The 15,426-nt window shown below is 35.6% G+C and overlaps 1 protein-coding gene across 2 annotated transcripts in view; it reads right to left on the reverse strand.

The window, feature by feature from the left end:
- The window catches only part of HEATR5B (HEAT repeat containing 5B), an 86,182-nt gene that overhangs the window by 37,602 nt on the left and 33,154 nt on the right, over positions 1-15,426 (reverse strand). For both annotated transcript variants that reach the window (XM_082672111.1, XM_082672112.1), the window contains exons 19-22: positions 12,645-12,804; positions 8,915-9,104; positions 6,212-6,381; positions 63-207 (exon numbers count right to left, since the gene is read on the reverse strand). In XM_082672111.1, coding sequence (XP_082528237.1) covers positions 63-207; positions 6,212-6,381; positions 8,915-9,104; positions 12,645-12,804 — 665 coding nt within the window. The remainder of the gene's footprint in view (positions 1-62; positions 208-6,211; positions 6,382-8,914; positions 9,105-12,644; positions 12,805-15,426) is intronic.

Below are 15,426 nucleotides of genomic sequence, written 5' to 3' on the forward strand. Positions count from 1 at the left end.
ATACTCATTTGAAATGTTAAAATACTTAAACAAAATGAATATTGACCAATAATATAACTTACTAGCACCACTGCTCTCTTTGTCCCCTGCATTTTTTGCTAGGCTCATGGCATATTCGCATACTTCAGCTGCTTCTCTTTGGGCAAGCTGCCGGAGACATGCCACCGCTGCTCGTCGAAGTAACAAATGGGAACTACATAAGTGAACCTGTAAACCACAACAGTTTTAGACTTTTCTTAAAAAAAGCTGTAATCTCACTTGCCTAATGAATATATATGAACACCTTACTTGTGAAGAGGCTCTTCATTTAACCACCTCAGTTGTTTAAGATATAGCCAAATAATGGCCTTTTCAATAAATAGTAATACCAATAAAATGTATAAAGAATATTTTAGTAGCCTATAAAATAACTGCCCCAAGACTTGGGCACTAAAGATCACAAAATATACTTAGATTAAGATCCAGAAAGATCTTTTGCACATCTTATTTTACACATGGTCGTACTAAATTCTGTCAACGAAATTTTTTAAGTGCACAGAGATTAACTGTAGTGAATGAACAGTTAGGGGGCAGAACACACAGTAAGAATTGAAAGCAAAGCGGGGTGTATAGTAAAATAAAAAACCAAAATCAAGCAAACATAAATATCTGAAAAGAACTGCAAAATGGATCCTTTCGGTATAGCATTTTTTTTAATCTCACAAGTTCGTGAAAGAATCAATATAGTACACTCTAATACATGAAGTAAAGTATAAGAGGCAGTACTGCATAATAATTAAGAGCTCAGGCTCCAGGTGCCAGACTGGATTTGAATCTTGGCTCTGCACTTACTCCTGTGTGATTAGACAAGTTAGATAAGTTACTTAACCTCTCTGTGCCTTGTTTGCCCATATGTGAAATGGGGATAGTAATTCTTCACAGGAATATAGTGAAAATAAAATAAGTTAAAATAAGTATTTTACTTAGAACAGTGGATGACACCTGGTAATTGCTCAATAAATGTTAGCTATTATCACTATTACTATAAATCTGACTCATTGAGAAAATATTATGTTCCATATGCTGCTTTTTAAGCAAGGAAGTAGGTAATATATTTTAGAAAGAATCTCATCCAGAAATGATGGGGGGGGAAATAAAATAATAAATAAGTGATGTAGAATACATAACTCCTTCACAATGCTAGATAATATATTTTATCCTCTTAATATAGCATTTGTAACTTATTTTTGTGTAAAACTCACAGCCCATGAAATTACGCCAAGTATTAAAAAAAGAAAATATAACTGAGGAGAGAAAACCTGACAGATCAGATTTTTTTCAACAGAATATATTTTTTTCACGTCTCTTCCTGAAAATAAAGACGTTTTGGAACTGGCAAATATCTTATAATTAGAAAAGTTAAGCATGATCATATGAGATGGGAAGAACAAGTATCTCAGAGTTTCTGCCTTTTTATCTGTACAATGGGGACAATGTCCACCTTACCTCTATCTTACACAACTGTGGTAAGACCAAAGCATTAAATATATATGAAGCAGAACACCATAAATTTAATTACATAAATTTAATTACAACTAAATAGAATTATAGCTAAGAAAATACACTCAAGAAATGCTGACTAGCAGAATCAAAGTGAAAGAAATAAAACATTTTAAGGTTTACAAAGTGTTTTCAAAAACTCAATTTCAATGATTCTGAGGTGTACTCTCCCACCCCATTTTAACATCTCTGATATTAGAGATGCAAATTATCATTAATGGTGTCTTGCAGCCACTGTAAACCAGGTAACAACAAAGTTGTATTTGTTTGAAAACTTTCCCTTGACACTTCCTGGTAAAATCCACAAAATGTCAGGAATAAACCATATTAAATTTGATAAAAATATACGGCTTCGTGCAGACTTCCTAGCTGCTTAGATATAATCACAATCTACTGTGACATCCATCAGTATAGCTTGGTTTAGCTTTGCTCTTGAATTTTATATAAATGGAACCATGAAGTCTGTTCTCTTCTGTGTCTGGTTTCTTTTTAGCAGTATGTCTGTGAAATTCATCCATGTGATTCCATGTAACAGTTCATTCATTTTTATTGTTGTGTAATATTTTATTGAAGAATTATATCACTATTTATCCACTCTGCTGATTGGTGGACACTTAGGTTGTTTCTGGGTTTTGGCTAGTATGAATAACCAAGCAATGAACATTCCTGTACATGTTTTTTGCACACATGTGCATGCATTTCTGTCAGGTATTTAGAGTGGAGTTGCTGGGTTATACTGTATGCACACTTTCAACTTTTTGTAGATTATGCCTCATTGTTTTCCGAAGAAGCTGTTTTTTTTTTTCTTACATTCCACAAACCTTAGGAATTTGTGTGCTGCTTGCTCCTACATTAAGACCTCTACCTTCCTATAAAAAGCTCTGTTATTTAAACTTTATGTTACCTTGCTATCCTATCCCTTCTGTGCCTGCCATATACTTATATCATGGTCAACTGGATATCCCTGCTCTGTCACTGACGACATGGGCATTCAGCTCAAGTCTTCCTCTCACTGACATCTCCTATAATTTTCCCAGATGACGTAAATGCCATGTGTGGAATAAATGTGCACAGGAGAATGACTGGTCACATGGTATAAAAAGCACCCACTTGCCAGGAGAGAAATAACACTAATTCAGAGTGGTTGTTGTTCTTTCAAAAACACATTTTGAACAGTTCTATCATTAGATACATTTTAATACTTTTAGATCGTTTAATCAAGATTACTATGGTGAAACTTACCTCTTAATACATTTGCTGAAAAAAATCATATTTCATTTGTGTTAGGTATTACACGTGGTATCACATGATACGGCCATTTCTGGTGGCAATGACTGAGTAGAGACGAACATGAAATGGATAAAAATCATCACTGATTTCACTAATTTGGATGAATCCATGTGTGGACTGATTTTTAGAGAGTGTCAAAGATTTGGTAATGAATACAGCTCGAAGGGCATTTGGCAATGTGCAAACAAGTTAGCCACTTGAGTGGCCCCTCTGTCTCATCTTTATCTGCCATGCCATCTCCTTCCCACCAGTTTTTTGGAAGAGGTTCAGGAAAGTACTCCAACATGCCTTGTAATAAAACCCTTGATGTGCTACGGAAATCATTTTGGAAACATTATCTGCATTAACACACAGGAAACTCATTGTGTTCCCTACGGCTTACTGATAACCTCCACTGAGATAAAGAAATTCATGTTATTACTTGACCAGATCCTCTTAAATGTGTTCCACCTCATAAGGTCAACTTTCACAGAATAATTACATTTAAGGAGGAAAAAAATGGAGAGAGGAAGCAGACAATTTGAGGAGTGTGTGTCTGCATCTTCATCACATTTATCAGTTGCCTATTAGAGCTGTATCATGTAACAAGTCCACCTTGCTCAAGAGATGCCATCTGTGCCCTCAGAACTAGGCATTAGGCCATGGCTTTTGGCAGGATGGTACATATCTTGTTGCAGAATGCAATCTAGTGTATACTATTAGTTGACTATTTTCTTTGTGGATGTTCTCTGTAAACATTTCATGTGCATCTGGTTTCCACCCTGCAGCACACCTTGACGGTCTGGGACTGATTCAGTTCCCTCTGGTCTACGGTGAAAAGGAGCAAATCTTGTTGAGTAAAGCTAAATATACCACACCAGATCTAATGGCTAAGATCTTGGCCTTTCAGTTCCTTCACCTCCTCCTGGATAACCTTCTCTTCCCTTTCCTCAACAATATTCTCCCACAGTTACCTCTATGGTGCCCTTCTTGCTCCTCTTGTCTTTACCTTCCTCCCTCACCCAAATGAGATTCTATAACCCATCATTTCAGCACTGTCTTGTTAATATCCTTCCCTCCCCCATCCTGCTGTCATTTAAGTGAATCTGCTTGGCCAAAGTCCAACTATGAATGTATCAGCATACCTGCTCAAGATGTTTACAGCTGTTGGAGAAAAATCTCACAACTAGATGTTTACAGCTGTTGGAGAAAAATCTCACAACTAGATGCACTGGTACCATCATAAATCACACGACGGAGCTGAAGAGGGTCACTAACCTCTACTGAACCCTCGGAACTATCACAGAATCTTTTATTTCTGCAGTTACTTCAATCTCCCACATCCAATTCTCCTCAAACTTCTGATCCTCCTCTTTGCTCCCTCATTCACAGAACTTGATCTTCCCTATTACTTGATTAAGAAAGTACCAGTCATTATATAATAACTCCCTCAACTTCCAGTCACCAAATCCAAAACCCACCTGTGTCTACACTCATCCTCTCCATGCCTACACTCATCCTCTCCTCCTTTCTTCATTTTGCACTGGAAGAGATACTTGTGTCCTGAAAACTATGCCACTGGAAACCTTGGAGGAGTAACTATTCCCTCTCTGTCCTACACCTTTAACTCTCCCACCCTACCGGCTCCATCTTGTCAACATACAAACACGCTCACTCTTCTCACTACTGTAGAAGTAAAAGCATCTCTTTTGACGCCATCACCCACTTGACCTATTGTCTATCCTCTGTCCTCTCCTTTACAGTCAAACTTCTGGAAAGAAGTTCCTGTTCACATTCCATATGTAACCCGGTATATTTGGGCTTCCGTTTGTACCACTCTACCAGATGAGCTCTTGCTAAGGACACCATGTGACAAGAGTCAAAGGACACACTGTAGCTGTCATCTCATTTGATCTCTTGACAATATTTGATATGGCTGACCACTCTGCTACTCCACCTGGCATCTGTGAACACCACAACCTCTATTTTCCTTTTTAACTCTCTGACTGCTCTTTCATGTTTTTTGCTGACTCTTTTTCCTTTACTAAATTTTATATACTGGGTTCCTCATTCAGCACTCTCTCCCTGGCGATCTCATCTACTCCTATGTCTTTACCATTTAAATGCTCATGCCTCCCAAGTGAACCTCTCCAACCAGACTTCTCTTTTCCGAGCTCCAGGTCCACGTAACTATTCAAATGTCTAAAACTGAATTAATGATATCCACTCTTTCAGACCTTCTCCTATTCTAGTGTTGCCAATCTCAGGAAGTTATATTACTTTGCTCAAGTCAGAAACCTGGGTCACATCCTTCCTCCATCCCCTAATTAATCAACAAATTCCATCAATCTTTTTTCCTAAATATCACTCAAATCCATCTATTTTTCCCCATTCCCATTGCTACTAACTTGGAAAAGTCATTTTCCTCTCCATCCCTAGACCACCATAATTCCTACCCTGTAGAGTTCATTCGCCACTATGCAGCAAGAATGAAATGTAAAAAGTGCAAATCTGATCATGTTACTCCCCTGTGGAACTCCTTCTACAGGGTTCCCAATCACTTGCAGAATAAAGTCCAAAGTTTTAACATATCTAGAAAGTCTGCAAGATGTGTCACCTGGCTAATTGTCCAGCTTCATCTTGTGACCCTATGACCCAGCTCCCCCTCTTCTCTCTTAGCCTTAACCACACTGACTAAAACGTTCCTAAAATGCATCCCCTCCTTCTCATCTCAGGGCCTTTCACATATGTTTCCCTCTGCCTAAAAATAAGTGCTGTTACTCTAACGTCACGCTTTTCCCAAAACTAACTCCTATTTATCCTACCTACAGTTCACACCTTACATATCATTTTTTCAGGGAAATCTTTTCTGAATGCCTGGGTTATGATAGGCTCCCCTGTTATATGCTCTCCTGTAGCCTCTTCTAGCACTTATTTGTAAATAATCATTGTTGACCATATTCCCTTTAAACTATAAACTCCATTATGACAGAGGCGTCATCTTGTCTCATCCACAAATGTATCCCTAGTACTTTGCACAGTTCCTGACATATAGCAACCTCTCAATAAATATTTGTTCAGTGAATCAATTAACAACTGTGATGATAGTAACAGATCCTCAGAAGTTAACAAGCAAACTTTAGGCAAAAGAATTCTGAGTGGGAAAGACTGAAAATATGATACATTCTTAGCCAAGAAATGAACAGTTCATTAAAATATTTCTTAAAGGGTAAAAAAGAAAATCAGTGAATAAAATGAATAGTCATAAAGTGACTACTAAGCTGAAACTCTAGAATGGATAGCCCAGGAAACATGTTTTTTTGTTTTGGCCTAGTCTGATCTTTTGGGAAACAAATTTGGGGCTCCCTAATTAAATCAATGAATGAAATAGCTTCATACTTACACAAAGGCTAGGAACGAGACTAGACAGATTGACATGTCGTGGTGCAAACATGTGAAGCTGCTGAAGGCAAGATATGGCAGCTGCCTGCACGAGAGAATCTGAATGGTCCTGGGTTATTGCACAGCCCACCAAACAAGAAGAACGGATTGTGGATATTGTTGCTCCATTCCCTAGAAGCAAAGTCAAAGAGAACATAAAGTACAATGATTTTATTAGTAACACCAAAAATGTCCCTAGAAAATAATTATCTTCTAAATAACCCCTCTTTCTAAACAAACAAACAAAAAAGTACACCTGAAATTAATACAACACTGTAAATCAACTGTACTTCAATTAAAAAAAAAAGAATAACTTTTGAATTAATATTAACTAGTATGTTTGCTCTATGGTTAGGTTTGGTACTGCAATTGTTAAACCAATAATCACTATAAGAAATGCCCTTACTTTTTTTCCCCTTACATTTTGACAGCTTACATTTTATCAAGCAAATAAAATCCTACAGAACAGGAGTCAGCAAACTTTTCTTTAAAGGGCCAAAAGTAAATATTTTTTACTGTGCTAGCCAAGAGGCAAAATCCACACTACTCTATTATGTAAGTGCCTATATAACCATTTAAAAATGTTAAAACCATTCTTACCTCATAGGCTGTTAAAAAAAAAAAAAAAGGACCACAAAACCAGGCATCTGAGCAGATTCGGCCCATGGGCCATAGTTAATTTGCCTATCCTGCCTATCCCCTGTTATAAGAAAGTCATCCCAGAAATTCCTTTCCTTGAAAGCCAACCTCAAAAAAAGAAAACTTTATTCTATTCTATTCTATTTTTTTGGCCACGCTGCACGGCTTGCGGGATCTTAGTTCCCCGACCAGGGATCCAACCCGGGCCCCTAGCAATGAGAGCTAAGAGTCCTAACAACCTCTGGACCACCAGGGAATTCCCCAGGAAGTCACTTTTTAAAGGATGTAATGTACAGCATAGGGAATACAGTGAATAATATAATAACTTTACACAGTGACAGATGGTTATTAGACATAATGTGGTGATCAATTCATAATACATATAAATGTCAGTTGTACACCTGAAATGAATATAATATTGCATGTCAACTATACTTCATCAAAATAAAAAAAGGAGTTACTTTTAAGATAAATAAATATTTCTGATTACTATTCAGACTGTTTTGAAAACAAAAATTCTGCAAAATCCATACAAATGATTTCAAAACACAACTGCTTATGAATGATGATAATGTGTCTCTCTTAGATTTAGCTAGCTTTACATTTATCCCGATAAACTATATTCTCTTTTAAACCCATCATTGTTGTATTTGATTCTCTGTTCAAACAATAATACCACATCTATTATATAATAACGATAAATCCTATTTTCCTAACAAGATTAATGGCTCATCTCTGAATAAAGTTTTACTTCTTAAAAAAAAAATTAATGGCAATTTTTACAAAGGTAGGAAAAATAAATTGCACTATTATATACTGTCTAGATTAAAATGTCTTAATTGCCAAATATAAGTGATTTAAAATTTTTACCAATGCAAAATAATTTTATATACAACAGAGACCAAACAAGGAAATCATAGACTCATGCAAGAGTCACATTCTAGTCTGAAATACACACTGCCTCATCAGAAAGTACTTGGTAAACACCTACACTTAATCAAAGGCACATATTTATACTCTCTACATCCTTGTGATATTCACTGAAAGAAAGAACTATCAACTTTTCTCAGAGGACACTGAGTCCAAGATAGAGAAATGTCTAAATCACATTTTTTGAATTCCTACCATTCATCCTTAAGATCTTTTCTTTTTTCACTTCCGTCTTTTTTTTTTTTTAATATCTGTCCGAATGGAGGCAACATATAGCATAGTGATTAAGAATACAGGCAAAGGAAATTTATCTGAGCTTCACCTCTGATTCCAACTACTCATTGGCTATACACACACACACATATATATATATATATATAAAACCTTGGACCTCTCTCAGCCTCAGTATTTCATCTGTAAAACAGAGAGATATACCTTTATCAGGACTGCTGTCACAATTAAGTGAGGTAATATAAATAAAAAGCTTGATCCATTGAAAGATTTAATAAATGGTAGGGGAAAAAAAGGAATGCTCTGAAAGTGGCTTATATATTTTGCATAAATTCACAGTAATTTTCTTACCTGAGTGTTTAATTTAACCATTAGTAGAATTATTTCAGTGGAAGTGCATGGTAAGAATATGTGCCTTAGGATCACAAATCTGCTACTCCTTAGCTGAGTAACTTATCTTCTCTGAGCTTACTTCCTCAGAGAAAAACTAGATAATATTATCATCCATAGAGTTAAAAAAAAAAGTGAAGCTAAAGTCCATGAAGACAATTGTATGGCACTCCAGGCCAAAGGAACTCCACTTTTATCTTTGACTTCAAGGGGCTCCAGGTAACATTTCACTTAGATGTTTTCTCTGCTCATAACTTCATATCACCTTCACATCACAGGTTTGTTGCAGGGATTAAATAAAATAGCACATGTAAAAAGCAGAGTTCCAGGTGTTCAGTAAATTGCAAGCATTCAATACATAGTAATTATTATTATTGTTACAAGATTTCTTTAGGCAACGTTATGGTGACATTCAGGAAGTTGAAAGACAGTAATTATCTATCTAGTCCCTTTACTTTAAGATGAATTTACTCACCTTGTAGTTCAGGGCCAACAGTAGTTATTATAGCACCCAAACATCTACCCAAACACTGATGAACTTCTGTATGGGAGGGTGGAACTGTCAACAGCAAGGTAAGAACTAGAGATAATGTTGGCTCCACATATCCACGATACATTGGGCCACTGGAATCCACTATCAGAGCAAGTGAATGAAGGGACCAAGTCTGGAATAAAATATGATTTTATTTTATTGTAAGTAATAGAGTATACTGAATTGATATTTAACTTAAATTTTCATAAACACCAACATCGTAGTTTTTTTTGTCAACATCGTAGTTTTTAATCAATAATCTAGAAATATATTCCTTAAGAAATAAAAGCTAGCACATAAGCTACCAGTAGCTAATAACCAAAGTCACTGATGTACAAATGCTATGTTTACAGTTTCTCTGTAGTGTGGCTTTGAGTGTCAGAAAAATAGTTTTGTTGATGAACTCATTTTTCTGTTATAATGTACATGTATTTCATACTTCCAAAAAACAATGACTGATATAATAAGTGTTTGATTTAGTGGTTGCTGTGGACATCAAATATATCTTTATTGCCTGTATTGTTGGAGTTTTACTAAGAAACTAGTCTGAAATAAAACAATCTGAAATAAAACAATGTTCTGCACTCAGATCTATTTCTCGAGCAATGACATTCACAAAACAGTTCCTCAAGTGCATCAAACCATTTCAGGCCCAAATTTTTGTTTACTAAGCACAAATAATCTTAGTGGCTAATAGTATTTGCAAAACTAACCCAGAGCAATGTACTGTAATCAGCACAGGCTTAAGAAAACGCAAAGTCCTTTAAGCTGCCCACATCCACCTGTTAAAGAAGGAACCTTTTATTTTTGCTGTTGGCAGCCCCAAAGGAGAGCTGCACTACTGGGCTGAGGACAGAGAGGTCTCAACAGAGAAGCTACCCAACTTACCACCATGGCAGAAAAAAAATCCATACCTTAATTTCTATTACCTATCAATCTACTCCAATCCTAGGGAATTTAGCAACCTGAGTTGGACAATTATGTGTAGAAACCACACCTATTGACAAAAGTAATAGGGATATAACAGCTTGAGGGAGGAAAACCAGAATACACATCCTGGAGAAAAAAATTAATGGAAGAAACAAAAGAAAGTATTTTAATAAAACTATCATAAGGATTTTTAAGACAAATAATTAAAGCACAAAGGAGATTCTAGAAGTGTTTTTAAAAAACAAACACACACCTAGTATTTATATTAAATTGTTCAGTAGAAAACTGGAAAAAAAAAGAATTATTGTTAAATACCAAAATCATTATCTTGAAGTTCAAATGGAAGATTATCCTGTAACCCACAGTGAAAATACAAAAAAATTAAAATAATGAGGATAAAGACAAGAGACTCAATATATAAATAAGTACCAGAAAGAGAAAAAGAAAAGATAAACTTATATAGAACTTGATGAAATTTCTAAGCTGCAAGGATAGAGAGAAAAATTCTTACACACTGTGAAACCAAAATATAAGGTTACAAACATACAGACATATTTCAGATAAGTTTCTTAGCAATAAAAAGATGGGGAAAAAGATAGTTATGATGTCCATAAGCATCATTAATTCAGAAATTTATTACATAAACCAATGTCTTTTGGGCATGTGAAATATATCCATTGTGTAAAAGAAGAAAATGAATTCATCATTAAAGTTTTATATCTGAATATTCAAAGCCACACTGCAGAGAAACTTTAAATAGAGTAGTTGCACATCAGTTGTTTTGATTATTGGCTTATATGTTATCTTTTACTTCTTAAAGAACATATTTGAAAGTTTTTATAGATAGCTGATGAAAAACTGAAATGTTAATATCTATGGAAATTTAACTCAAAAAATTAAGCTACTATTAGCCTCTTACACACAACACAAAAAATAGTGAAACATTTATGAATAATGAAAAAAAGGACTGTGTGCCAGGAACAGTATACCCAACCCAAATATCATTCAAATTTGAAGACAGAATAAAGCCTTTTTTTTTTAGATATGCAAGGAATCAAAAAGCACACCAGTCAACGACCCTTTCTAAGATTATTATTGCTAAAGGAAGTTTTCCTATCAAGTAAAAATAAAATAAGAACAAAGATCTGAAGACAGGAGTTGAGGATACAAAAAAGAAAACATTATTGAAGACTAAATCTCTAGTAGTTACAACTAAATACATGTATACAATAATTTGACTGGAAAGTATAAATTTTGAGTTAGGATTCTTATAACAGAAGAGACTTTAGAAAAAACTGAAGAATGCTACCATACTATTCTTGTGCAGATGTGAGCTGAAACAGAAGCTCTGAGGAAATATAAGTGGTCCACGTTACAGTAAGATGTCATGTCATAGAAAAAGAATCATGTGAAGCAGTCACTTACAGGAGTGTAGTTTTAAGAAATTAAAGCAAGAGAGGGCTGAGAAAAAGGTGAAGACAAAGGAAAGAAAACTAGCACGTACTCGTTGACAGAAAAGAAGAAAGCAGCAACTTCTTAGGTAAAATAATTTCACAGTTGTGTTCTTTTCTTCCAGATTACTATGGAAACAGCATTAAGAAAAAAACACAAAAAACAGCACAGCACCTCTTTAGGAGCAACATTACTTCATTTTTGATTTTAGTCCTTTTGGGTCTTTTGTGCTTTACACAGCTGGAAACCTTTACCAAGAAGTCAAAGGCAAACTAAGACTGTAGACGAAGAAGTCTCTGGTGGATTTTGCATTCTTTTCTTATGGTGAAGGAACCCATTTATTAACAAACTAATGACAGGCAGTAATGGCAATCAAACTTGTCTATTCCAGCTTCTGAGTCCCAATATGAAGCTGGCGAGTTGAATGTTATTGGTTTCATATACTCGATATTTTTAGATGCATCACTGGGAAATGGCAAATCAAGGATATTTTCACACATGTGAAGTTCTTGCCTCTTATTGTAGTTATACCTATTTTTGTATAAAATATTCAAGAAGAGAGAAAAAAGAAATTCAAGGAGTACACCTGAAGATTCAGCCAACACTGTACCTGGGTTAGGGTATTAGAGAAGAGAGAGAAGACTGCTATTAAAAGAAATTTGATCATCCAACAAACGTAAGGAAATACAAAGAAGAGGAAACATGTACAAAGGATGATAAATAATAAAAAGAAATCATGTTTCAAGGAATGTTGTGAATGGGTTAAACTCCCAGAATAAGAAAGACTTTAGGATTAGGTTCAGATACAAATTCCTTTTATACACTCATAAAGCAAAATGACAGAGAAAGACCCTAAGACATTTTTCCTAACAGCCCATCAGAATCAATACTATTTTTACAAATAATTTTCCTCAAAATAATATTTTAAAATTTCATGATAGGGCTTCCTCGGTGGTGCAGTGGTTAAGAATCCGCCTGCCAATGTAGGGGACATGGGTTTGAGCCCTGGTCCGGGAAGATCCACATGCCGCGGAGCAACTAAGCCCGTGCGCCACAACTACTGAAGCCTGCACACCGCAACTACTGAAGCCTGCGCACCCAGAGCCCATGCTCTGCAACAAGAGAAGCCACCTCAATGAGAAGCCCACACACCGCAACGAAGAGTAGCCCCTGCTCTCCACAACTAGAGAAAGCCCGCGTGCAGCAATGAAGACCCAACACAGCCAAAATTAATTAATTAATTAATTAATTTATCCAAAAAAATTTCATAATAAACAAATCCATATTATACCTGGACTTCAGAGGATGTCCCATCCTGTGCTAGAGCCAATAAAATGCTGACGCTGGTCTTCAGATGTTGTCCTGAGCCGATACCACCAACATAACGATGCAAACAGCCCAGAGCCAAAGAATGGCCAGTTCTGGATACAACATCTCGAGCTGATTTCAATCTGGAAAAGAGTTATGCTTCAGGGATTGTTTTTTCTATTTCCCTATGGCAATAACAAGCTTATGAATCACACAATAAAAGAGATTTATTCTGGAAATCAGAAAAGATTACAATCTTTATTACTTCTTTCTCTACTAACAAGAGTTAGAGATTTACTTTAAACTGGTTAAAGTCATAAAGTCTTTATGAAGAAAGCCTACCTTTAGAGAAATATGAAAGAGGACCTACAACTTCACAGCTTTTAAGATTAATTATTCCTTGAAAAGACAAGAGCCATTTGAAATGTATTTTTTACCATTGGTGTTTTAAATAAAAGACAAATAAGACAAAAAGACTATGACTCATAATCACACACCAACATAGTCAGTTACTATTAGAAAACATTAAAATACCACTAAGAACAAAACTCCTAAAATAACAAAGGAGGCTAGAAAGCAACTTTGGCTGCATTTTCAAAACTGTATTATAACTCTCAATAAGCCATCCATGATCAAACTTCTGTCACAAGCTCATAAAAATGAAATAAAGCCAAGATATGAAAAACCATCACCAAGACTCTGGCTGGTCAGTTTGCCTATGGCAAAGAAAGAAAAATTCTAAGTGCTGTCACGATGGAACAGACATTAAGAAATGTAGTAATGAAGGAAGTGAACTAAGTCCATCCTTAGCAGTATTTCTAATATACTATATCCTTGGATAAGGGATCTCTCTCTCTCTATGCCTCAGTTTCTCCATCTGTAAAATGAACATTATCATTACTCCTATATAGCAGTTGTTTTGAGGAATGAAAGAAGAATGAATGCAACCTGTGAATTCTAAAAAGCCTTATACAGATTAGAAAGATTGTTACTTTTCAGAGTTCATTTCAGTGAGCTAAAAAAAAGCTGAGCCAATATTCTCAGTGACAGTCATCTATTCAATAAAGTAAGTAATCTAAGATACAAAAATATATCATATATATACTTTCCCAGGGGTCTCAGAGTGATTTTCAATTTGAATGGAAACTAATTTAACCAGTAATGGTTTTTATTTTTTTCTGAACTGGGTCTTAAGCAATTGAGTTACTCCCTATTAACTGAGAACGGTTTATAGGAATGATTCCAGTCTTAATGCTAAGATGGCATACGATTTTAACATGCAAAAACAGCTGACAGATCTGTATGTATAGGTGATTTGGCTTTTCATAGTTGGATACTATATCAGCAAGAGATAATGTTGATAAAAAACAGTCTGACATAATGAAGTTGCAGGATATTGAAGCTTTTTCAAAATAGAACCAGATTTTGTCAAATCTAAGATACCACAGATTTTTCTTAATGTACCATTATTTTATATAACAGTATAAAAGAAAAAAATGCTGACAAATAATTATGACATTTCTTAGAGATTTTAGGACAAATCCCAATTTCAGATAACTTAAAATGTGAAAAAACAGATAACAAAATCTGTGTACTAATTAATTTCAGATCATAATAAATTATTTAGAAAAGCTAATGAAACTAAGCACTGAGAACACTTGCAAACCATTAACCAGACAGGTATGAATATGAATGAAATGTCCTTGTGTTTTACCAGAATAAGTATAAATACTCCTATAGGTATTAAAGCACTTATAAATTAAAACCACTTGTAACTGAAGAAAAATTAACCAGTCAGGAGTTTTCCAAAGAAATACACTCTTATTTTACCTACTATTAACAGAGCACAAACCATGAAACAGGTAGCTAAGACTGGTTCTAACTTTTAAAAATTCTTTAACAAAAGTTGATTTCAGGATTAATGAGAGACACTTGGAAAACGCAAAGTTAATCTATTGCTAGAAAATAAGCAAAGTCATCCTGCAGAAGACTAAGTGCCTGGGAATGGTTTAGCTACATTCTGCCTGCTCACATTATCCTTAGTGAGTCAGACAATACACTGGGGCATCATCCTAAACCAGCCAAACTGCCACTGTGTGTGAAGACAAGGACAGCCATCCTCAGATACGCAAGAGTTCAGAAAATACTTCTTCCGAACCACTACTTCACAACCACTGCTTCTCCCAACCTCTCTCTTGTTAATAATTATGATATAGTTTGGTATAATTAATCCTCAAAATATACAATACTTAAGAATGATTAATTTGGGCTTCCCTGGTGGCGCAGTGGTTGAGAGTCCGCCTGCCGATGCAGGGGACGCGGGTTCGTGCCCCGGTCTGGGGGGATCCCACATGCCGCGGAGCGGCTGGGCCCGTGAGCCATGGCCGCTGGGCCTGCGCGTCTGGAGCCTGTGCTCCGCAACAGGAGAGGCCACAACAGTGAGAGGCCCGCGTACCGCAAAAAAAAAAAAAAGAATGAGTAATTTACATAACTCAAGTGTTAATTCTTGACCACTCTTGATTTTCAACTGCTCTACTTCAAGTACTTGATTAACAATCAACAGTCACTAATAACTGCATTTATCATCTTAATCATACTTATTTGGATCTCTGAGATCACTCTTTTAAATTAATATTGCCAAGAAATTCTTAAAAGCTAATGCTAAATGTATCCCCTGTTTCAGGGATAATTTAAGAAATGATAAACTTGGTAGTAGTTAGAAAAAGAATGGCTTATCCCAAAAAGTGAAAATTAACAGAAAGAAT

The sequence above is a fragment of the Grampus griseus genome (genome assembly GCF_964374135.1).
Source record: "Grampus griseus genome assembly, chromosome: 15".
NCBI lineage: Eukaryota > Metazoa > Chordata > Mammalia > Artiodactyla > Delphinidae > Grampus > Grampus griseus.